This window comes from Callorhinchus milii, unplaced genomic scaffold, assembly GCF_018977255.1.
Source record: "Callorhinchus milii isolate IMCB2004 unplaced genomic scaffold, IMCB_Cmil_1.0 Scaffold13, whole genome shotgun sequence".
In the NCBI taxonomy this organism is placed as follows: Eukaryota; Metazoa; Chordata; class Chondrichthyes; order Chimaeriformes; family Callorhinchidae; genus Callorhinchus; species Callorhinchus milii.
The window spans coordinates 15,687,828-15,710,934 of record NW_024704754.1 but is presented as its reverse complement, the minus strand read 5'-3'; the positions used below and the strand labels follow the sequence as shown (position 1 = coordinate 15,710,934).

Here is a 23,107-nt window from a genome sequence, read left to right as displayed (position 1 = left end):
CTCTTTTGAAAGAAAATGAAAGATTATTTTAGTGGAAATGATTAATAGAGTTGTGAGGCTGGAAGGAAATATGATTTTTCCTACCCAATTAAACCGCCAAGCATTCTTGCGTTAGGCATATCTGTGCAGTGGTCAAGATACCGAGGAAAGCTCCCTCTACATTCCCCAAGCAATTTAATGCCAATCTGTTCTGCATTAAATTTGTGAGGACTTGAGTTACCAGGGGACGAGGTTGAGGATCCGCTAATTCATCTCACCCCAAGAGAAGACTTTCTTGTCCATCAATCCAGTCTGATTTCGAACCCAGGTGCAAAAAAACTTCAAAAGACAGTGCCTAAACCTATTGTGCTATCTATCTACCTCTGCATCAAACTATTCCATCGGTCAGCACTCCCAAGACATGATCGAAGGGCGCTATATTAATGTAACTTGTTGTTTTACCCCACATTTTGTTTTGCCCACAAAATACAGTGAATCTACTATACAGTATATTCTGCGAAGCGCTTTGCGACATCTCGACGACGTGATAAGGCGCTATACCAAATGCGAGGAGTATTTTACTATTACCCAGTTCAGAACCCAATGTTCTGAGTCTTAGAGCAACAAAAGAAAAACGTAAAATAAAAGAATATTTGAGTAAACTCACAATTATTCTTACCTGTTCTTTTTGTGTTTAAGAATGTGGCTTTTATACACAGGATAAGAATAAATGAAAAATGAATACAAATTCTACATAGCAGCCACTAGATGGTGATACAGTTTCTGTCTATCAGACAAGTGTGTGCATTGACTGGAATAAACTTTTTCATTCTGACATTTGAGCTGGTTTAAAAATTCAGCCCGAAAATAAATAGCAACACGTTTGAAGGCAAGAGAGACACGAGACCACCGACTAATAGAAATATTTACACCATGGGGCCAGAGCCATTAGCTTTATACTTGGGAACATTTGCCCTTGAGGTCAAACCTTTTAAAGGGTGAAATCGTCTTTCACTTTGATTTTATCTTTTTCCTCCTCTCTCTCATTTCTCGTAGCCCGAACCTTTCTCCTACAAAGGAAGCCCCACGACCTGCATAGCCTTTAGTGTTGAGCACATGCCAGCACCTCCCAAATCTACCTTGCATCATTGTGGAGACCTGCACTGGAGACCTTTGCTGCGTGTCTTCTATGTTCTTTTCTGAAGGCACTGACTCAGATCGGGGTACATCGCCATAATATAATAAATAACAATCCTAGTATTTGGTACAGGCCCTTATCACGTCTTTAAGACGTCTCAAAGCGCTTCACAGAATATACTGTAAAGTCTAGCGACTTACAGCCGCTCTCCAATGCCTCACTCGTTGTTCAAGTGCAAATATCATCATGCTGTTCAAACATGGAAAATATTAATTGTATTCACCTTCCAGCTGAGGACAAGTGATAGCTATTGGGAGTGGAAACCTGGCTGATTTTTTTTCTCTACTCAGCTCAGGGTCACAGTATCCAAATATTGCCTCTATGCAATCACTCTGACTTTCATAGAATAAGAGACTGTGGATTAAACAAGCACACTTCCTGGTATTCTCGCCCGACTCCATTGGCTCCCTATCCTTCAGAGGATCCAGTTCAAGATCTTGGTCCTCACTTACAAAGCCCTCCATGGCTTCACCCTACCCTACCTCTGTGACCTCCTAACCCCCTACCAACCTGCCCATTCCCTCCGCCCAGCCGGCTCTGCCCTGCTCCACGTTCCCCGACCCACCCACCCCACCATTGGCGGGAGAGCCTTCAGTCACTCTGCCCCCAGCCTCTGGAATTCCATCCCCCAATCACTCCAACTCATCCCCTCCTTAGCCTCCTTCAAGTCCCGCTTCAAAACCCTCTTCTTCGACCATTCCATCGGTCAACCCCCCTTCCCCTCCCTTCTCCCCCCTGACCCCAGCTCGGATCTGAAATGCTGTACTCTGTCCAGCGCCTTAGGATGTCCTCCCGACGTGAAAGGCGCTGTACAAATGTAATCTTATTGTTGTTGTTGTATTCAGACAGAGGAGGCAAATGCTACTCTTTCAGCGCTCTAGCGGGAAATGCAAGCATCAATGTCAGAAATTTGATATTTTTCATCTGAACAATTTGGGGGGAAAGGGAACGTGGAGCACCTTGAGAGAGTAAGTACATCAGTACTTTGCTTGCTTCATCGGCCCTTCAACATGTTTTTGAGGCACTGGGTACATCCTGACATGTCAAAGATTACATCACGCTTGTTAATACCTGCTTCATCAAACAGTCTTCATGTTTCACGGAAAGAACAGGATGTTCTAATTCTTAGAATGTTATTACCTGCAAAATTATTTGTTCTGCAAGAAGATATCCAGAGCAGAAGAATTTTCAAAACAATAAATTGAGCAATAATTAACAAGTGGCAAGGAGCCCATTTAAACAATGCACCATGAAATATATCTTTTTACGAATTACATTTAACAATGGTAAACCTTACGAGGTACCCAGTGGATATGGTCCTTGATCATATTTGCCATAGTGACCATAACCCACTCAGTTGATCAATCCTCAATTAAGATAGCCCTCTCAAAGGATTTAAATCCTTTACTTTAACCTCTATAAAAATCTTCTAGACTAATAAAACGGCAATGTATGTGTGTGTATCAGTCAAGATCTCAATAACCGATTGACCTCTCTTGGGGCATTTCCTATCGCTGATGAGCTATGACCTAAACAAGCTCATCACACATGTATGGCAGTTACACATACGCAGTTGCATCTGATGGCCGCGCTGACTCCCAGTGGCACACAGAACGCACGCAGCACTCACGCACTCAGGCAAAGCCAAGTGGCGGGAATAAGATGGCGGCAGTAAAGTGGCTTTTTCTGCTGCTCCTGGCTGGCCCCGGGCTGGGCGGTGACATGTTGGAGTTGGGCAGGTGACGGTTGGCTCGGTAAAGCCACAGGGTTTGCGGTTTCCTCCGAGCCACGGCCTAGCAACGACTAGCCGGGGCAGGTGAAGCCTGGGGAGTTGGGGCCTCACACGGGGCTGGGGTTTAGCCCCTCTTCCTCTCCCTCCCCTTATGTATATAATTCAAGTGGATCCAACAGATGGCCAAATTGAGATCCCCGAAGGCTGTGGGACCATTGTACAAGGTGTAGCAGAGCTCAAAACCAAAGTTTTCCCGAACCTCAGCCACAACTACAGAAATCGAAACAGTGGATCCTTTGGTTGTAAGTGTAGCTGCAACGGGTCGGTATAGCTATTGTCTCTATTTGAGGAATTATTGTTTATTTGAACAGCCAGACGTAATGGTAATGACATTTGATCTTATGCTAAATGAGAGTGGCAGTAGCAATAACTATCCAGTCAGGTGCAGGTTGGGATTGGAGTTGGCGGTGATGTGCCCTGAAATTGAATGGCTGATTAAGATTTACTGTCAAGACTCACAGGTGAATAATTGCCACTTGATCAAGGTATTATTAGATGGTGACTGACACCCTGTGCCAGGGGAAATGTGCAGTGGGTATTTGTATCAGCATAAACCTTTGCATTCTGATCACCTCTATCCTCGCCAAGCTCCAATGGCTCCCAGCAAATCGACTTCAGGATCCTCGCCCTCAGCTACAAATCACTTAATGCTCTCGCCACTCATTCCAAGCCACCTGAAAACTTACCTCTTCGACCATGCTTACAGTTAGTTCCCTCCGAGAGTGGCATGAGAGGAAAGCAAATAGGTTGACTTGGAATTTATTGCATGTGACCCAAGTAATTGCCAAGGTGTGACTTCATGCCAATGGCAATCTGCCAATGTCCCTATCTGAACAGGATTCTTGGATAGTTTGCAAAACAAAAGGAAAAAGTTCTGGCTGAATATCATGAGTTGTTTCGGATTCCAAGCAGTCATAAGTTCATGATTTGCCAAGGAGTAGAGCAACTTCTTAACTGTGCATTAGTATTTTTTTTTAATCACAATAAATCATCATTACAGTTAAAAAAGGGAAAGCTTAAGTGGATTGTAAGGTAACTTTAAATAGAAAGCGAAAATTAATTTTTTTGACAGCAACTACTTGTTAAATGCTTTTACTTTTCAATGTCTCTCACATTACTTTACAGTGTTTCCTGTGAAAGAGCCTTGACATGTCTTGAAGTGCTTTGGGACTCTACCCTGCATGTGTGGCGCTATATAATGCAATCTATTATTGTCTTGAAGAGGTGATAAGGTGCTGTATCAAATGAATAAGACAGAGCGATCAAGTCAGAAAAGAGAATTGGTAGATGAATGTAGTTAGCCAATGATAAGCAACAAATTATGGCTCCCCTAATGGCTCAGTTACTAAAACTTCTATTCAATGGAAAACTAAGTTACAAATATAATAGTATAATAATAATCCTTGCATTTGATATAGTGCTTTTCACGTCTTCTAAACGTCTCAAAACGCTTCACAGAATATACTGTGAAGTGAATTGACTTTATATGTGTGGCCAAAATGCGGCAATTGCACACAGCAATGTCCCACAAATGGATTGAAGACCAATTTGTTATTTTTTTCTTGAGCGATTATTATCAGGCGTGTGGAGTAAGGAAACTTGCCCAAGGTTTCACTCTGCAGGGAATCGAACCCTAGGTCTCTTGCTTGCGAGGCGAGCGCTCCAACCACTGAGCTACAGGACTCCACCTCCAGTCATGCAGACTGAGAAGGTGCCAAGATTGATTTCTGGTGACCTTAGCATTCTTGGTGTTACAATTGGCCTAGGCTATGGAGAGAGCAAACATAAGCCTCAGTGCTCATGCCCTTTCCTTCTTCAAGGCCCATCTCAAGACCTTCCTCCTCAACTGTACCTTCGGTCACCCTCCTACCCCCATCCTGCCTGCCATCTACCCCTCTTGATCTCAGCCCCCAGCTTGGGTGCACTTCCTTGACTGTCCAGCGCACTTGGAACAGCCTCCTGACGTTAATTGGACGCAGATTTGCTTCCGTTTCTAATTTTTACATTCCAAGGGAAACATTGATATCCGTTTTATTCACTTTGGAGACTTGTGGAGTCCTGCAGCATACGGTTAGAGCACTCGCCTCGCAAGCAAGAGAACCCAATTCAATTCCTGGGCCGGGCGAAACCTTAGGCAAGTTTCGCGACTGTTTGTGGGACTGTTGTGTGCAATTGGCTGCCGCGTTTCGCCCACAAAATACAGTCAATTCACTTGACACATATTCTGTGAAGCGCTTTGAGACTTCTCAACAATGTGATAAGGCGCTATATCAAATGCAAGGATTATTATTATTTTTAATAATGTGATTTTAAATAGGGATGTTTATGCCGATTGCCAGGCCCTCAGCTGATGAACTGGTTCAGATTCGCTAACAAGAGAAACCTTGACCTACAACTTTCCAACTTTGTAATGCTTTGTTTCACTCTTGGGAATGTATTTACCAACTGCGTCAATGAGAACTAGTTTTATTATCAGTCCTACTACAATAAACAATAAAGGGAAAAAAATCGAAACAATCGTTAACACTGCACTGATCTCCTCAGATGGCATCACTAAATATACCGAGAAAGCCTTGTGCTATAATAAAATCCTTTCATTAGTCTGCTCATTAAGAATTTAATGGTTGTTGCTGATAGGAAAGCGGATCAGAATTCTCTATTCAGTTCATTGGCACTTCCCCCTTTTAAAAATGGTGTAGTGAATGCAGCCTACGTAACAAAACTGAACAAAAGCATGCAATGACACCTTTTTGTGGTTTCGCCCACAAAATATACAATCAATTCACTTCACAATATTTTCTAAGCAGCGCTTTGAGATGTCTCAACATCTGATAAGGCGCTGTATCAAATGCAAGGATTATTATTAATAATAGTACCATGCATAACATCACAACTAGTAAGCACGGTCTATTTTCATTTTTCAAATCGGAAGTTGTTTCCCATTCATTTCTGACTAATTTTGAAAAAAAGACTTAAATGCTGTGTTTTGCACATCAGAAACTACTTGTTTCATTGGTCTAATTTCAGAAAGATCATCAATTCTGCTTCGGTGGTTTCCTTTCTTTCTCGCATCTCATTTTCTTTCCTGCCTCTTCTTCTAAAAAGTCTCGCCTCTCCCTGGTGACCAATTTCCACATGTGAACCAGAATAAGTAACGACAGGCTGAGCCATAGAGCTGTCCCCCTAACATTTACATATGTGCACTTTGGGAGAAATAAATGCATAGCAAATAAGGAGCAGAAACTATGGCTAATTGTTTTCCCTGTGCATACTAACACCAAATTAAACCTGGGTCAATTTTACCTCATGTTGGCAATTTCCTTCCACCAAATTCAAGCTCAGCTGATTTTAAAGTTTAACAGGTAGTTGCTTCCTAACAAACTCTTAACTATGTGTTGGATTACAATTATAATTGTATAAAAATGGATTGCTGTAAAATATTGATCCAAACAGTCCTCTGGCAAATGTTTGTAACCACAGTTCATTTAATCTTTGTTCGGGAAATCAAACTTAAAAAACCAAATGTTAACCCAAGATCGATGAAACTTCTAAACAGTGCTGTCATCTCTGTATCAAACACAGCAGTAGATTTATTGAATTAAGTGAAGTGTGCATTACAAACCAGATAATTTATATTTAAGGTTAGGATGTTTAAATGTAAATGTTATGCAGGAATTCCATACAATGTAAGTGAATGGGAGGGGGTGGTTGACTGCTTGAGTCCTGTACAAAGGAATGAATGAAAAGTAGCTTGATGATTCATTGACATTAAAAACAGGAATGAATAAGAAATGAGTTTCTCAGTTGGATTGCTAAAACCACATAACTGTCTGAGATATCTTTACCGTTGAAAGTCAGAATATTTGGACAACTATTTATAATTCAGCCCACAAGCTTGATGGAGAATGGATGGAGGGATACCAGTCTCTGTATCAAAACACTTCACATCGGATTACGTTGAGAGAGATTAAATTTGCCAGTGCTTCTAAAGCAAGCCATCTGGTTTCTCTACCACATAACAATGGATCACATCAGAAAGTATTCAGGTCCATTGAGCCCACTCCTTCCACGAGCAGACAATAACGAGTCTATCGTGGAACGTGATCTGCCAATTCGATCTAGAAGGTGGGTTGGTAAAGTGCTTCCCTACATAACATTCACTTAATTTCCAATCAATTTGGTACAGTAAAGCACATGAGACATTCTTTAATGTCAAAGGCACTAAAACCAAATACCAGTTGTGGCATTGTTTATTCGAGAAAAAATGTTCAACATTAGTCATTGTAATCTTTTTAAAAAAAGTATTGCACTTTTACAATGAAAAAACTCAAAATTCACGTGCAAATAAAATTGGTGTTATCATACGTTTGAGACCTATATGTTTACAAAATGCAGGCATTAAAGTACAGCTATTCCTGGATAATGTCACCTACAAACAACATAGTCACTGCCCATTATAGCAAATTTTGTGAAGCACCATGAGATGTCCTCCCAGTGTAATAGACTATTCCAACAAATAGTATCCCATTTCATAGTAATTCCTTCCGAGAAGTGATAAGGTGCTATATCAATTGCCAGGATTCTTATTTTATTCATTTTAATTATTATTTATTAATTTAAATAAAAGGTTGACTTGCAGTGATGGGAGTGTGGGATAGACGGTAGGGTTGGCGAAACGTTGGGCAAGTTTCCTTACTCCACACACCTCTGTTTATCTAACAGTAAAGTAGGAAGCGGTTGTTAGTCGATTGGTGGATTGCTTTTTCGGGGGGAATAATTCCTTCAAAAAAAATTTGGTCACTCAATCTACGATTGCTTGTGGGGACACTGCTGTGTGCAATTCGCTGCCACATTTCGCCCCCAAAGTATAGTCAATTTGTTTTACAGTATATGCTGTGAAGCGCTTTGAGACGTCTTGTAGACGTGATAAGGCTCTATATCAAATGCAAGGATTATTATTATTACAATAGGGTTACTGCTCTGCAGAGATGGGCTTCATGGGCGTTTCCTCCTGATGTCCTGGCCAACAATTCCCTGTGAAACAATGGTCATTCTTCGGTGAGGACAATTTGTGAGCCATTGCTGCCTACAGTAGGCTGCCGCATTTTGCCAAGAAAATACAGTCACTCCGCTTTATACAGTCTATCCTGTGAAGCGCTTTGAGACGCCTCAAAGACGTGACGAGGCGCTGTATCAAGCAGAAGGATTATTGTTACCTTAGAGGAACGAATGGGGTGGAATTACAATGACCATCGCAATATAGATGTACTGTTATATTATGAGCGGTGCCGTCCTGTGCGGTCCTGTAGCTCAGTGGTTGGAGCACTCACTTTGCAAGCGCGAGGACCTGGGTTCCATTCCCGGGCCGGGCGAATCCTTGGGAAAAAGTTTCCTTACTCCGCACACAGCCTGATAATAATCCCTCGAGAGAGAGAGAGAGAGAAAAAAAGAAAACGATAACAAAATCCGGTCACTTTCAATCGCCGCGCCCCCCGCGAGCGCAAATCGGCTCACGCCGCGGCCTCAATTGCCCGTGAAGCGCTTCTCCTTTCTTTTCAACCGCGCCTTCGGTCACCTCCCCCCCCCCCACCCCCGCGCGCCCCCACCCCAACCCCACCACCCGCTCCCCTCCCCCCCCCACCGCCGGCTCGGTCCCGGGATCCGTTACCGCAAGGCGCTCCGAGAGGGCGGTCGGGAGGGCGTTATATGAATCCAAGTTGTTTGTTGTTGTTGTGGTTGGAGGCTGCCGTCTCGAAGACGTGACGACGACGATGGGGAGGTGGGAGGCGCTGTATGGAAACCCAGGGCAGCGACGATGAAAGGGTGGCTCAGCTATTAGGTGCATTACGGTACAAGGCGATGAGGATGGAAGGGGGTGAGAGACGGAGGGAGGCCCTCGTCTTGTTGGCTTTACGGTAGAGGTACCTGGATGACGTCAGCGCGGAGGCGCGCGGCGCCGGGCGGCCGAGAGAGAGAGAGAGAGAGAGAGCGCGCGCGCGAGCGAGAGAGAGAGAGAGAGTCGGCGTCAGGGCGACCCGCGTAGACACCGTCAACAACCGGTAACAAACAACACACACACACACACACACACCGACCACAAACCCTCACAGGGACGCGTCCGTAGAGAGAGGCTATAGCGGGTGGTGGTGGTGGTGGAGGAGGAGGGGAAACGAGAGGGAAAATAAAGTGGAGTCCAAAGATCTGGGACTCCGGGCAGCCGTCGCTCGGGCCGCTGCTTTTGTGTCTCCGGCCGTGGGTCGGGGCGGCTCGAGCGCGGGGGGTGACACACACACACACAGAGGGAGTGAGAGAGAGAGTGAGAGACGGAGTGAGAGTGTGAGAGACAGAGAGTGAAAGAGACAGAGAGAGTGAGAGACAGAGTGAGAGATAGAGAGACAGAGAGAGTGTGAGAGACAGAGAGTGACAGACGGAGAGAAGTGAGAGAGAGAGACAGAGTGTGAGCGACAGAGTGTGAGAGACAGAGAGTGACAGACAGAAGTGAGAGACAGAGAGAGTGTGAGAGATAGTGAGAGAGAGTGAGTGTGAGAGACAGAGAGACACACAGAGGGAAAGAGTGAGAGAGCGCGAGAGTGACGGTTGGGATATGAATCGAGTGACGCGCGACGGCGCGAGCAGCGGCCACCCGGTCTGACCCCCTCCCCCACACCCCCCCCCCCTCCCCCCCGCCCGGGAGAGGAGGCCTCACTCATTCATCCTTCAAGGGAGAGAGCGTGAGTGACACAGAGAGAGAGAGTGAGAGACACAGAGAGAGTGAGAGTGAGAGACACAGAGAGAGTGTGAGAGACAGAGAGAGAGTGAGAGACACAGAGAGAGTGAGAGACACAGAGAGAGAGTGTGAGAGACAGAGAGAGAGTGAGAGACACAGAGAGTGAGAGACACAGAGAGAGAGAGACACACAGAGAGAGAGAGAGAGAGTGTGTGAAAGGAAGACCTTTGAGAGTGAAGACAGAGGGAGGGAGAGATAGGAGGAGGAAAGGTGTGTGTGTGTGTGTGTGAGTGGGGGGGGTTTGGTCTAAAGATGGAGACGGTGTTGTGAGGGCAGAAAGCTGCAGCGCCGAGCCGCTCGCTGCTTGTTGTCGGGGGGAGAGAGAGAGAGAGAGAGGGAGAGGGAGGGAGGGAGGACAGAGAGGAGAGGAGGGGAGGGGGGTGATGTTTGAAGGAGAAGAAGAAGAAGAAGAGGAAGAAGCGTCGCCGGCCCCGAGCAGCTCCCTGGCCCTTCTCCTCTGCCTCCGCGTCACTTTCCTATGGAGGACGGGCTGGTAACGACCAGGATCATCACCGCCAGCACCACCGCCAGCACCACCACGACGACGACGACGCGCCACAGCCGCCGCCGCCGCCGCCGCTCGCGATGCCCAAGCCGAATGGAGGAGGGGAGCTGCTGCCGCTGCCGCCCGGCTGGGAAGAAGCAGCGGATCTCGACGGCAAGGTGTACTACATCGACCACAACACCAAGCAGACGAGCTGGGTCGACCCCCGCGACAGGTAAGGTAGGCTCGGACCCCCCCTCCATCACCACCCGCCCGGGCAGGTAACCCAAGATGCCCTCTCCCTCTCTCTCCCTCTCTCTCTCTCTCCCCTCTCTCTCTGTTTGCCGGATCAGGTCCGGGGCCCCGGCGAGCTGCGCATGCGCCAGTCTTCCATTCCAGTCTCTACCAACAGACGGCGGCGGCGGTGCGGGGGGGGGGAGCGGTGAACCCCGGGGCGCCGACCGCCGATGCGCATGCGTGACATTCCCCCGCCGGGAATTCGGGGCGGGCGGGCGGACGGCGCGTGCGCCACATTCCAATCATCCTCATCCTCATCATCATCCTTGCGTTTCACGCAGAGCCCCGACACGTCTTCCGAGACGTCCCACACAGCGCTTCACGGGCTACACTGGAAAGTGAATCGACTGCGTGTCTTGGGGGCGAAACGCCCACCCCAACGCCACTATCCCTCCACCGGCACCGCCCGTGCGTACCCTTCCAGCAGTCTGACTCTGGGATTTCCACGTGGAAATCTCAGCTTGGTTTGGATACTCTTAAGCATGGTGATGGGTTTCTGCACGTGCCAGACACCCGGCTGACCAACACACACTCACTCACTCACGCCCACAGTTCCTCCAAATCAGATTGCGAAGTGCTTTTTTTTTAAAAAAACCCTCCTTCCTGCTTGACAATCTTCTGTTGGCTACCAGGAGAACCGGGGATCACAATTCCAATTAATAATGTTGAGTATCTGTTTGCGTAACTGGAGGAAGAGATTTGAGTACCACATACATGCACTCCAGCCTGCAGAGAATATCATTTTGAAAATGGGTGTTTTGATGCTTTGTGTGCACTGCAGTTTTAGCAACTGTATTGTGAAGATTGAGTTAAATTTTTGGAGGTGGAGTTTGATGTGGGGACAATAGATTTTGTTCTCAAAAGGCCATGCTTTGAAAGTGTTCAAATTAGATTGCTATTTTTCATAAATTCTTATTGATTTATTTTTACAAAACAGAAAATATACAATGACACAAAATCTACAGTGATTAGGAACGTTATTATGAGCTGCATATTTTAATTGCTCTTTGCTGTCAATTACTGGATGTGAAGTACTAGTGATGCAAGTCTACCTCCCAACAGGTGGTCTTGCATCTGATGCCGAAATTCACATTTTTGTGAAATTGCCAGTTTGATACAAAGCGTAAACATAAAAGCATTATTGGAATATTAAATAGCACTTATTGAGCCTTATCTAATATATTTTACAAATATTTTGTTGCATTTTTATTCTTTGTATATCAGGTGAAAAAAATAAAGGTATTTGATTGGCTTAAATTCAAAATAGAACTATTGGATTGTACAGAAGGAATTACGTGTTGTGAGCTGACTTTAAATTTTGGTTATGTTAAAAGAAAGAAGTGAATCAAAAATCCTATTTAATAACATTTCTCAGGTAAAATGAATTGTCAGTTAATGTTCCCCTGGAACTCAGTGAACTATTCAATCGACTAATACTGGCATTATAGTTATGATGGTAATTTTGCAGAATTTTTTTTCCAGATTTTAATGCTATCAAATGAAGCATGGATGATTTGTCTTAAGAAGGCTGTGTGAGATTTAAAGGTTATATAATGCTATTACAATCACCTCTGAAAAATCCTATTAATCACATTTCTCCTCTGATTGTTCTGTATACGTATGATAGGATAAGCAATCATTTAACCCCCAGGGCTAATTTCTCCATTACTATTCATTAAAGTAGAATCACTGGAATGTATTATTTTATCTATTTCAATTAAATTTGATTGACACGATATTAATATTAATACACTAGAATGCAAGAAAATATTTTAGAACTACTCTGAATAAGAATTTATTTTTCTTTGTAATCTTCATGAGAACAGTAAGAAATATTATTAATAGCAGTACTCTACTGTTATTTCTGCTGTATTTTCTTCACTTTGTACTCTAAACTTAGATAATAGTTTTTCTTGTAAAACTCAACTTGTAGGATATTTGTTTCAAAATTATGGTGGCAGGAAATTAAATGTTTCAAATATATTTCTTACTTTTCCCAATTTACTCATTTGTGCACCTTCTTTGCAACTAAACTTGAACAACTATGTGATGTAAAGGAGCTTCCCTGAGTAAACTTTAGAAACCTAATTTGCGACTTTGTCTTTAAAATGTGCTAGACCTAGTAATCTATTCCAAAAGTAACTAGAGCTAAAGGCAATGAAGAAATAATTGCATAGTGCCTCTCAAACCCACAGTTTCACAGTTCCAGAACTGTATTGGATTCAGTGGAGACATTGGGCATCTTGTAAAGTACTTTTCGTACAATTCGCATCACTTCTCAACATATTTATGCAGTACCATAGACTCATTTTATGAGTTTAGCATTACATAATGCAGTGAAAGAAAAGATAAAAACATCAAGAAAAACCCTCTTTAGACCTGAGAGGAGTAAATAATACCAAGTAAATCCAGTAATATTCTGCATACCATGTGCATTAATCTCTGGATTCCTGAGGCTCCTAGCAACAAGAATTGTAAACAAAACAAATTCATGAAGCACTGGACTGTAAATTTAGTTAAATTTCTGTTTCCAAAACAGCAGTGGCTAAAATAAATACTGCAAAAATAGATAGTACTGGATATATTTAATTATGTGTAATTTTTTGCCTTATTTTTCTATTTGTATATGCTGTAGGCAAATGTCTTTGGAAATCAAAACTGCTAGCATACATCAGTTCAAGTATATCCGAAAACAACAAAATATTTAGTCTAGTCTTATAAGAAATTTACTTTTAAGAAAATAATTCTGCCTTGCTGTACACATTGTTGAGATTACAAATTAAAGGTATATTAGGTCCAGTTTAAAAAAAAAAGCCTTTTCTTGTCTGAGTTGATGTCACAAGTAAGTGGCACTTTACAGGTTACTTGAGGATTAATATCTGCTGTTGTAATTCATTTTGTGCATTTCCAGACATGAGCAACAACATATTTGTATACAGCCTTTCACGTCAGGAGGATGTCCCAAGGCACTAGAGAGTCGGGGATCTGTACCTGAGCTGGTGTTTAGGATCAGGAGGAGTGGAGAGCGGGAAGGTTAGGGATAGGAGGGTGACCAAAGGCATAGTCGAAGAGTAGTATCTCAAGACAGGTTTTGAAGAAGGCAAGGAAGGGTCGAGACAGAGCGCCTGTAGGGTGGCGTTCCAGAGAGTGGGAGCAGAGAGGCTGAAGGCCCGCCCGCCAATGATGAGGAGCCAGTGGAGCTGGGCGAGCTGGGGTAGGATCGCGGAGCCTGGTGTGGGTGATGACACAGGCTGCAGTGTGCTGGATGATCTGCAACCTGTGAAGGGAGGAGGTTATAGAATCATAGAACTATACAGCACAGAAGGAGGCCTTTCACCCCATCTTTTAAAAGAGATAACCAAGTCAATCCCACTCCTCTCTGCTCTCTCCCTTGGAAACTTGACCTCCCCAAATAATTATCTAATGAGTTGGGAAGGCCGACAAGCAGGGAGTTTGCATAATTGTGCCTGGATGTGATGAATGCATGAATGAGGCTATCGGCAGCCTGTGGTGGGAGACAGTGGTGGAGACGGACAATGTTGCAGAGAGGGTCATGGCACGGATGTGAGGGATGAAGGACAGTTGAGCAGGACACAGAGAACAGAACCCTTAATGGTTGTGATGGAGAGGCTATTCTTGTCGCTTTACTACTGTACATCATTTCTGGGGAGAGAGTTTGCACTCCATTTCTAGAAAACAGGAAATTTGCCTAGGTAGCGTACATATGTAAAACTTATATAGTTACGATTACAAGTACAGGTACGAGCTTGATGCAGTTTAGCAATGTTAAAGTACTGTGTATGGACTTTGTATGTGCCTGTATGTATTGTGGTGAAAGCTATTACTTCTTGAGAACTGAATATTTTCCACTTTTGCCACTCAGTGCTTGCATCGCACATTCTCTTGTAATGCCCAGATCCTTGAGAGCAAAGCTCGGCAGGTTTACAACCATTATCTGGATTTCAAAATGTGATTAAAGGAATTTCAAACTTTTAGATTGCCAATTCTGGTTTGGTGACACAGATTAATTTTATTCACATTCCATCCTTTCTTAGTGGAATTAAGTTTCCAAGTTATTCAGTGGTTATTACATGACATTGTCTGCACTGAAGAATCAATCATCATGGTATTGTAATGAATGATAATTCACAGTTGATGGTGTATTTTTCATGTGTTGCTGCAAGTTTAAGAGAAGTCTATTGTACAATAAGATATGCTGTAACATCTGATAAGCTGGTCATAAAGTAGAAGATTTTTGTCCCCCTCTGATTTGATTCTACCATGTACAGTATTGTATTAGAAATATTTTTATTAGTTGCCTTTGGGAGAAAAGGAATGTAGAGAGGCTTGACTGGCTTACATTTTTTCTTTAAGCAAGTTCTGTGAGTCACAATTAATTATAGTGTTATAGTGCTAAAATTCTTTGTAGGTTTGAATGGAACTATTCCGAATGAGTGAGTGACTGACTGTGGCTCGCTTTCCTTTGCGTCTTTTACGCTCCTTTCACTGCCCCTCCTCAGTGGTCGATCTCTATCATAATATATTTTCTTCCTTCTAATCCTCCCATTAACATTGCTCCACCTCTTCTTAATTCTCTCCATTTCTACTCCTGTCACCATCATTTTTGCCAAATGCCATTTGCTTCATATACTTCAGTGAATTATTCTAAATTCCTTCACAGACTTATTATTTCCTAAGAACCAGTACTTTCCCTCCTATGTTTCTTAAGTATCTGACAGTAAATTGATTTTTTAGCTAGGGCTGGCGAATAATGAAATGTGTATCACTGGACCTCCATTGTTGATTAAATGTTATGCAGGATTTGGGCCAAAGTTTGCTTTTCTTTTTCCAGTGATTAATATTGGCAGAAAGTATTATTTTTGTCCCCTTTTTCAATATATGAATAGAGTTTTCATAAAATTTAGTGAAACAAAAACTGGTTCATGTTTTGGGATAGGAAGAGAAATCACCACTTGTGCATTTAATTTATACAATGACACTGTTATTTAAACATTAATCGGGATAAAAAGCTAATTAAGGTTAAATCTCTGTTGTCTCCATGGTACGTTCAATCCTTTATAGAACAAAATTAAAGGAGCTTAATTACTCCATGGGGTAAAAAAAGACACAGTCTAATATTTTGGAAATTCTGCTTTTATGAATATAGCACAAGAACTACAGTTCCAAAAATAGTATAGTAAAGGTGTTTAAGCTTTGATCTTAACTCCCAGTTACTTACTGAATAACAGGATATGGGAGCAAAGAGCAGAGGGCAGCACTGCACTACACATATGCCAACATATATTTCTACTTTATTGCTTGTTAACCACAGAGCTAATGATCATAGGAATTTATTTTTATGCTGTGCATCACATTATTTACTTTGTAGTAATAATAATACTACAAAGGCTCATGTAGAGCATAAACACCGACATAGACCAGTTGGCCCGAATGGCCTGTTTCTGTGCTGTATATTCTAATGTATTCTAATAATCCTTGCATTTGATATAGCGCCTTATCACGTGTTCGAGACGTCTCAAAATGCTTCACAGAATATACTGCAAAGTGAATTGAGTGTATATTTTGTGGGTGAAACACGAAACACACAGCAGTGTCCGACAAACAGTCGTGGATTGAAGTGACCAATTTTTTTTTTGAAGGCATTATTACCCCTGAAAAAGTGATCCGACAATCGACTAATAACCAGGTTCCTACTTACTGCTAGGTAAACAGAGGCATATAGGGTAAGGAAACTTGCTCAACATTTCACCCTGCTGGGAACCAAACCCAGGTCTCTCACTTGCAAGCCGAGTGGTCTAACCACTGAGCTACAGGACCCCTAGTAAAGACCACTGTGTGGATTTAAGTGTGGATTTAATTCAGATTAAAAGTTGGTCAATTCTAAATTGTCATCCAATAAATGTCATATTCACAAAATCATTGGAATGTGATCCTTTTTTATGGAGATTTTAATCCTTGCATTTTCTAATCAATTAACCATCTGAAAACTCATTAAATCTGGTTTGGTACTGCATATGACATTACAAATTGTAGTAAAAATCCTTTAGAAGAAGCCACAATCGATGATTTATTTCTCTGTTGGACAGGTAGCTGCAATAAATGTGTGCTTTACAGCGTGGGACTAAATTGCAGTCTTAAAGATTAATAATCTTATGAAAATTATTATCACTGTGTCATTTTGTTTAATGAGCAGATTGGCACTTTTTTGATTACAAAGATAGTGAGTTAAATCAAGGTATGAAAAGATATAGACTGCAGTATTCCTGGAGCATAATTCATTCAAGGCATGTGCCATATAAGAGTATACATAGGTTCAAGGTACATATTTTATGATCTACGTTGTGTGAAATAATTTAAAGCTGAAGCTGAATACAAGGAATCTTTACCTCCAGTGTTTGATCTGTCCCTCCAGGTCCTGCTGACTAGTATTATCCTGTGCACCTCTATGAGAGGCTTTAATTTACTGTTCATAATATTTTTAAAGGGAGGCAGTTAACATCTTTTAAAATTTGTTTTGTAGATGGACCAAACCTCTCACCTTTGGTGACTGTGTTGGAGATGAACTCCCATTGGGATGGGAAGAAACACATGATGCACAGGTTGGAGCCTACTATATTGATCACAATACACGTAAGTATTCCAATTAAGAATTACTACTTTGCTGCTGTAAATGTGACATGGCATAGGAACTCAACTACCCAGTTCCTTAAATCCATTCCCTTGGCCATTTGGGAAAAATGAGCTCTTGGGAAGATAGTTTTCTATTGTGGCTTGTGGTCTATTATAGATAAAACTATAATACCATAATTAATTTCAATTCATTCACAATATTTGTAATGCAAATGAAAGAATCGAACACTTAGAAACATAGAAGGAGGCCATTCGGCCCATTATGCCTGTGCCGGCTCTTTGAAAGAGCTACCTACGGAGTTGTGTAGCTCAGTGGTTAGAGCACTCGCCTTGCAAGCGAGAGACCTGGGTTCGATTCCCGGCAGGGCGAAACCATGGGCAAGTTTCCTTACGCCACACGCCTGATGATAATCCTTCAAGAAAAAAAAACAATAATAAAATTGGTCACTTCATTCCACGATGTTTGTGGGACGCTGCTGTGCGTAATTGGCTGCCGTTTCACCCACAAATATACAGTCAATTCACGTTACAGTATATTCTGTGAAGCGCTTTGAGACATCTAGAAGACGTGAAAAGTGCTATATCAAATGCAAGGATTATTATTATTATTACCGAGTCCCACTCCCCAGCTCTTATCCCATAGCCCTGCAATTCTTTCCTTTTTAAGTACTTATCCAATTCCCCTTTGAAAGCTATTGAATCTGCTTCCTTTCAGGCAGTGCATTCCAGACTGTAATAACGTATCAGATATAGTTTGCTACTTTTGCTAGATATGCATCAACATTCTAGTCTTCGAATGTAAAACCATTTTGTCTTAAAATTTAAGCATGTGCAGAATTGTGGCTAACTCAGTCTTAATACTCTTATGTTGAGCCCAAGACTTTGTCACAGAATTATGCTCGAGATGATACTGATATGTGTGTGAGGCATTCAGTACGTGGTGCAAGTTACCTGGTGTATGCTGTTGCAGTTATTAGACAAAACAATCCTTTCCTCCTTAGCTGAACAAATCGTCAAATTGTGGTTCAGAAAACTTGTCACTTCTTGAACGTTTTATAAATCTGTTGCTTCAGTTTATTAGTTGTTTAAAAAAAAACTTGAACACTGTTTCTTGGAATATTATGTTTCAGAGACGACTCAGATTGAGGATCCTCGAGCTCAGTGGCGAAGAGAACAGGAGCGTATGTTGAAAGACTATCTGATAGTGGCACAAGATGCTCTCACTGCACAGAAAGAGATCTTCCAGGTGAAGCAACAAAGATTAGAACTAGCCCAACAGGAATACAGGCAGCTAAATGATGTTTGGAAGGATAAATCTGGCTCCCAGACAAGCTGTGAGTACTGATAACTAATTTCCTTCTCCTAACACCAGTGTTTGTTGATTTCAACGCAATATGACGTTAACAGAGAATTCATCCACTTACCCTAATGTAGAGCATCTATCATGAAATTTGAACTGCAGAAGATTACTTACTTCTACAATTGCAGATGTCAAATGTAGAATTTTGTGAACAGCAGTTAAGCTTGCCTTCAGGGTAAGCTTTTGAACAAAAAGTTGTGAGCATTAGAATTTGTTTTGCAGAGAGAAACTTCTTTCAAAACCCCCTGCATGATACAAAAATTCAAAGATGATTTTGATTGTGAGCTCACTGAAACTGTATTTTGCTTTGAAAATAACAAACTCAGACTTCTTATAAATTCAACCATGTATTTACATGAAGCATTTCACAATTAAAATATGCAGCTAATTTATTTTGTGTTCATATTTTTCAGTATTCTCGGGCTCTTCATCCAGCACTAAGTATGATCCAGACATTCTCAAGGCAGAAATATCAACAACGAAATCTAGGGTGAGCACGATTATTCAGTCATAACCTAATTGATTTATAAGGAACAATGTATATTCACATACATTATATGTTTGGACTTATGTAGTTCACAACTTTTGAATCGTTTTTCATATTTTAGAGCCCTTTCAAAATTCCAGTAGCAATGTATTCATTTTTTGTTATTTGTTAAAGACCTATTTGTTTTCTTGTGCTAGTTGCACAGTCAAGTACGTTCACGGCTTATTTTACTGAAACTTAGCCTATGTCTCACCCTTGAGTTTTCAAAAACGTGCAGAGTTAGTAATCTTGCTCCATTCAGCCTGTATTCTTACAAAGAGTGCAGGAATATCGCCACCTTTCTGATGGACCTTGGTCTTTTTTTCATCTAGCATTTTCTTATGTTCTAATATCTATTAAGAACCTTAGCAACAGAGTAGGCATATAAGCAAGGAAAACATTACTAATAGGCACGTTCCTGAAGGCCTAACTGATTGAGTTGTATTGAATATATGTACATTATCACCCCAATCGCACTACACGGTACTGCAACGACAGTAAATAGTAAGTACTAATGGGCATTTTTGCTGCAGATAAACGCCACACGCACAAAAAACGAATTTCAGGAGTCCAGGCAATCTGCATTCAATAAGTACTACTAATGAGGTCAATTAAGAATTTGGGAACTGGCTGACAGCATCATTTTTCTGTCTGGCCCCAAAAAAGGAGGCCTAGTTTCCTGAGTAAGCTTGCACAGAGATTGCAAATTTATTCTCCAAATTAAAAGCGTTACTCTATCAGCATTACAATAGAAAATACACCCCTTGGCAAGAAAATGCATTGAGTTGACACACACTTCAAACTCAGCCAGAATCTCACCCTTGAGTTTTTAAAAACATGTTGGAGTTGTATTCTTTTTCCATTAAACATGTTTTCTTACAAATCTGACAACGCATTAACAGAGCTTGTAGACTTATTTTACCCAATTTGGCAGCATTTTATATATTTTAAAACCAATTTATGAAGAAAAATTGCTCAAGTGAAATATCATATTTGTTTTATTTAAAGAACTGGGTTGTTAGTTTTCTTATCACTGAATGCCCTCTTCACCACTGCACTTCCCAGGAGTAAATAAATAGCTTTTGATGTGTATGTGGGGTGGGGGCGCAGAAGAGATGAATGATAAAGAGTATACATTGTTAGATGCTTATGTACCACACTAGTTATTGTACTTTTACTCGTGCCTCAACTTAAGGACATACGGAATGAGAAAAAGCCATTTGGCCTATTAAGCCCATTCCAACAGAGATTTAAAACTGACTGCTGAAATTCAGAAATAAAAATGGTGAATGCTGAAATGTCAATGTATGGGTAGGACCTTTCTTCAGAAATACAATACAAAATTACATTTGTAAAGTGCCTGTCAAGTCAGGATGATGTCCCAAGGAGCTGAACAGTCAGGGCTTTTAGGCCCCGAGTGGTGGGGTGGAGTTTGGGTTCAGCTTGTGGAGGGAAGAGTTGGGAAGGCTGACAAGCAGGGAATTGGCATTGTCGAGCCTAGATGTAGAAATAGGTGGAATGGAAGAGTGCTTTATAGGATAGAAGAGGTTAGTAGGATCTGCAAAAAAAANTCAAAACTGAACACATAGGGACTGCTAATGAATTATTTATAGATTGCGAAATGCTGGAAAGTGTGTGAAAATGACTATTATAGCTCGCCGATTTGATTTATTTTGAGGGATTCTACCAGAAATGTTAATGTGTCATATTATCTAACTAATACTATTTTCTGTGCAAAACTTTTTTTTAACATTATTTTTCACTTTTGCAGGTGAATAAACTGAAGAGGGAGCTAACACATATGAGGCAGGAACTCCAGTACAAAGAGCAAGGATTTGAAACTCTCAAGGCGTAAGTGTTAAAGAACTGTAAAATTTTAATAACTTTCATTATATTCTAATCTAAATTTAAGTGGGTAAAATGTGATGATCTTGCCTAGTAATAATTATGCATGTTCTTCATTTATACAATCTCCACATACAAATGGGAAATTGTGAAATACTAGGGCTTTTAATTTTATATATATTTTTTATAATTTTATATATCCTAGTACCAGCCATGTAATCATTCCAGTATAATAATAATAATCCTTGCATTTAATGTAGCGCCTTATCATGTCTTCGAAACATCTCAAAGTGCTTCACAGATATTACTGTAAAGTAAATTGACTATATTTTGTGGTCGAAACGTGGCAGCCAATTACACACAGCAGTATAGGTTGCATGTAAGGCTTTATTCTGTAATCCTGTCACAGTCTTTTTGTTCTGGAAGCAAAGATATGATGTAAATTTGTCATTGGTGCCACAATAACCTCACTTGTCTTTTAGTGGAACAGTTCTTTCAAGGAAGACTTCCTTTTGTCCTTTTGTGAGCATTGTGATTGCAAAATTGTCTAAAATGCTTAAGAAAGACATGGTTCTTACATATGCAGTTGGCACATACTTTTTGAACTTAGTGTGTTTCTTGTATTAAAGGGCTTTGACTAGAAAATGTTAAATAACTTTTGTATCTTGCTAATTGTTAAATATTTTGAATGGATTTTCAATGGCAGAATTGATCTAAAGATGTCTGGTGCTCGAAGAGGATATAAACTGGACGAGGCACAAGCCATTGTCAATGAAATGAAATCGATCAAAAAGGCCATCAACTCAGGAGAGAAGGAAAAACGAGACCTCATGCAGGTATAGCCTTTATGTGTTCGAGTTAGTTGCAGTTCAAGTCTTAATGTCTTATCAATCTGACTCTGAAATAATCATTTCCACTTTTGGGGATAGGATTTGGACCAACTAATCAATGTATCAGCAGTGTTGAATGGGTCCATTACCACTGTTTCAGCTTTCAGAATTTTTTATACTTTTACTTAGCATAACTGACTAGCAAGCAGGAATATTATCCACTACAAGATCTGGCCTGGACAAAACTGAGGTGGATTTAATTTTCACTATTATAGGTGGGGGAAAAAAAATCATAGGAAAATGAAAAACCAACTGCGGGGAAACAGGACTGCACGAAACTTGTCACTTTTCACCCTGGATGCAAAGAGAGACTTGCGCTGGGTTCATTTCAAAGCTTATCTGGAGACCAGGTATCCAGCAAGCTTGATGTGCGACATTGAACTTGGACCATTATCTTGAATAAAAAAAATTTGAATGCTCCCAGAGAGCTCTGCGCATTAAATAGTCATTTCCAATGTGCCAAATGCTCTTGCTATATTCACAGAAATTCTAGGCTTATCAGACAATTAAAACAGAAAAGTTAAGGTAAAGTTCACAGTTGAACAGTTTTACAGAATTGACTGTTAAATATATTTTGAAATGTAAATGCTCTCTTAAATTTACAAAAAAAGTAAATGTTAACCCTTCATTATTGTTTCAACTCATGTATATATTGCAGCTGTGCTATATTGCACTGCCTATTGTAGTGTTTTAACATTTTATGAATCTGGTTTCAGCTTTTAATAATTAAAATGTATGTTTGACCACTCAGAAAATGTACTTTTATTGTTTAAAATTATATTTATTGTTTTTACCTTTAGATTCTTGCCAGATTGAAGGATGGTTTCCGAATGGAGACAGGGTCTCAGTCTGATCTCTGGGCCAGTCGTTCATCACTAGCAAGTTCAAAACAATCTATTAGTCGCCACTGCTCAAATGTTGGTTCCCAGACAGATATCTCAGGAGATGTGAGTATAAAATACATTATTTTCTATCAAATATGATCAGTACAATAAATAAATACGAGGCACACACACCATAGGTTGGTATGATTGACCAACCTTAACAGAACTCAGTTAATTTCATATAATTACTGGTACCAATATCCTTCGGACAGCTTACTAGACATAATTTTTTAAAAAGATTAATCACTGTGCCAGTTATCCATGAATCATATTTTCAAAACCTTTCCCTCAAATCTATACATATAAATTGACCATTTGGCTGCTGAGAGAGGGGAGATGACGAGCAAGTCAAAAATGAGATATCAGATGGATGATTTTAGATGGTCAGTACATTTCTCAACCTTCTATCCTACG

At 41.1% G+C, this 23,107-nt stretch overlaps 1 protein-coding gene across 1 annotated transcript in view; it reads left to right on the top strand.

Annotated features, from left to right (window-relative positions):
- Positions 1-10,143: 10,143 nt before the first annotated feature.
- The window catches only part of wwc1 (WW and C2 domain containing 1), a 31,872-nt gene continuing 18,908 nt past the window's right edge, over positions 10,144-23,107 (top strand). The window contains exons 1-7 of the mRNA XM_042339940.1: positions 10,144-10,475; positions 17,079-17,188; positions 18,319-18,522; positions 18,962-19,038; positions 20,846-20,925; positions 21,626-21,755; positions 22,610-22,756. Coding sequence (XP_042195874.1) covers positions 10,342-10,475; positions 17,079-17,188; positions 18,319-18,522; positions 18,962-19,038; positions 20,846-20,925; positions 21,626-21,755; positions 22,610-22,756 — 882 coding nt within the window. The 5' untranslated portion in view covers positions 10,144-10,341. The remainder of the gene's footprint in view (positions 10,476-17,078; positions 17,189-18,318; positions 18,523-18,961; positions 19,039-20,845; positions 20,926-21,625; positions 21,756-22,609; positions 22,757-23,107) is intronic.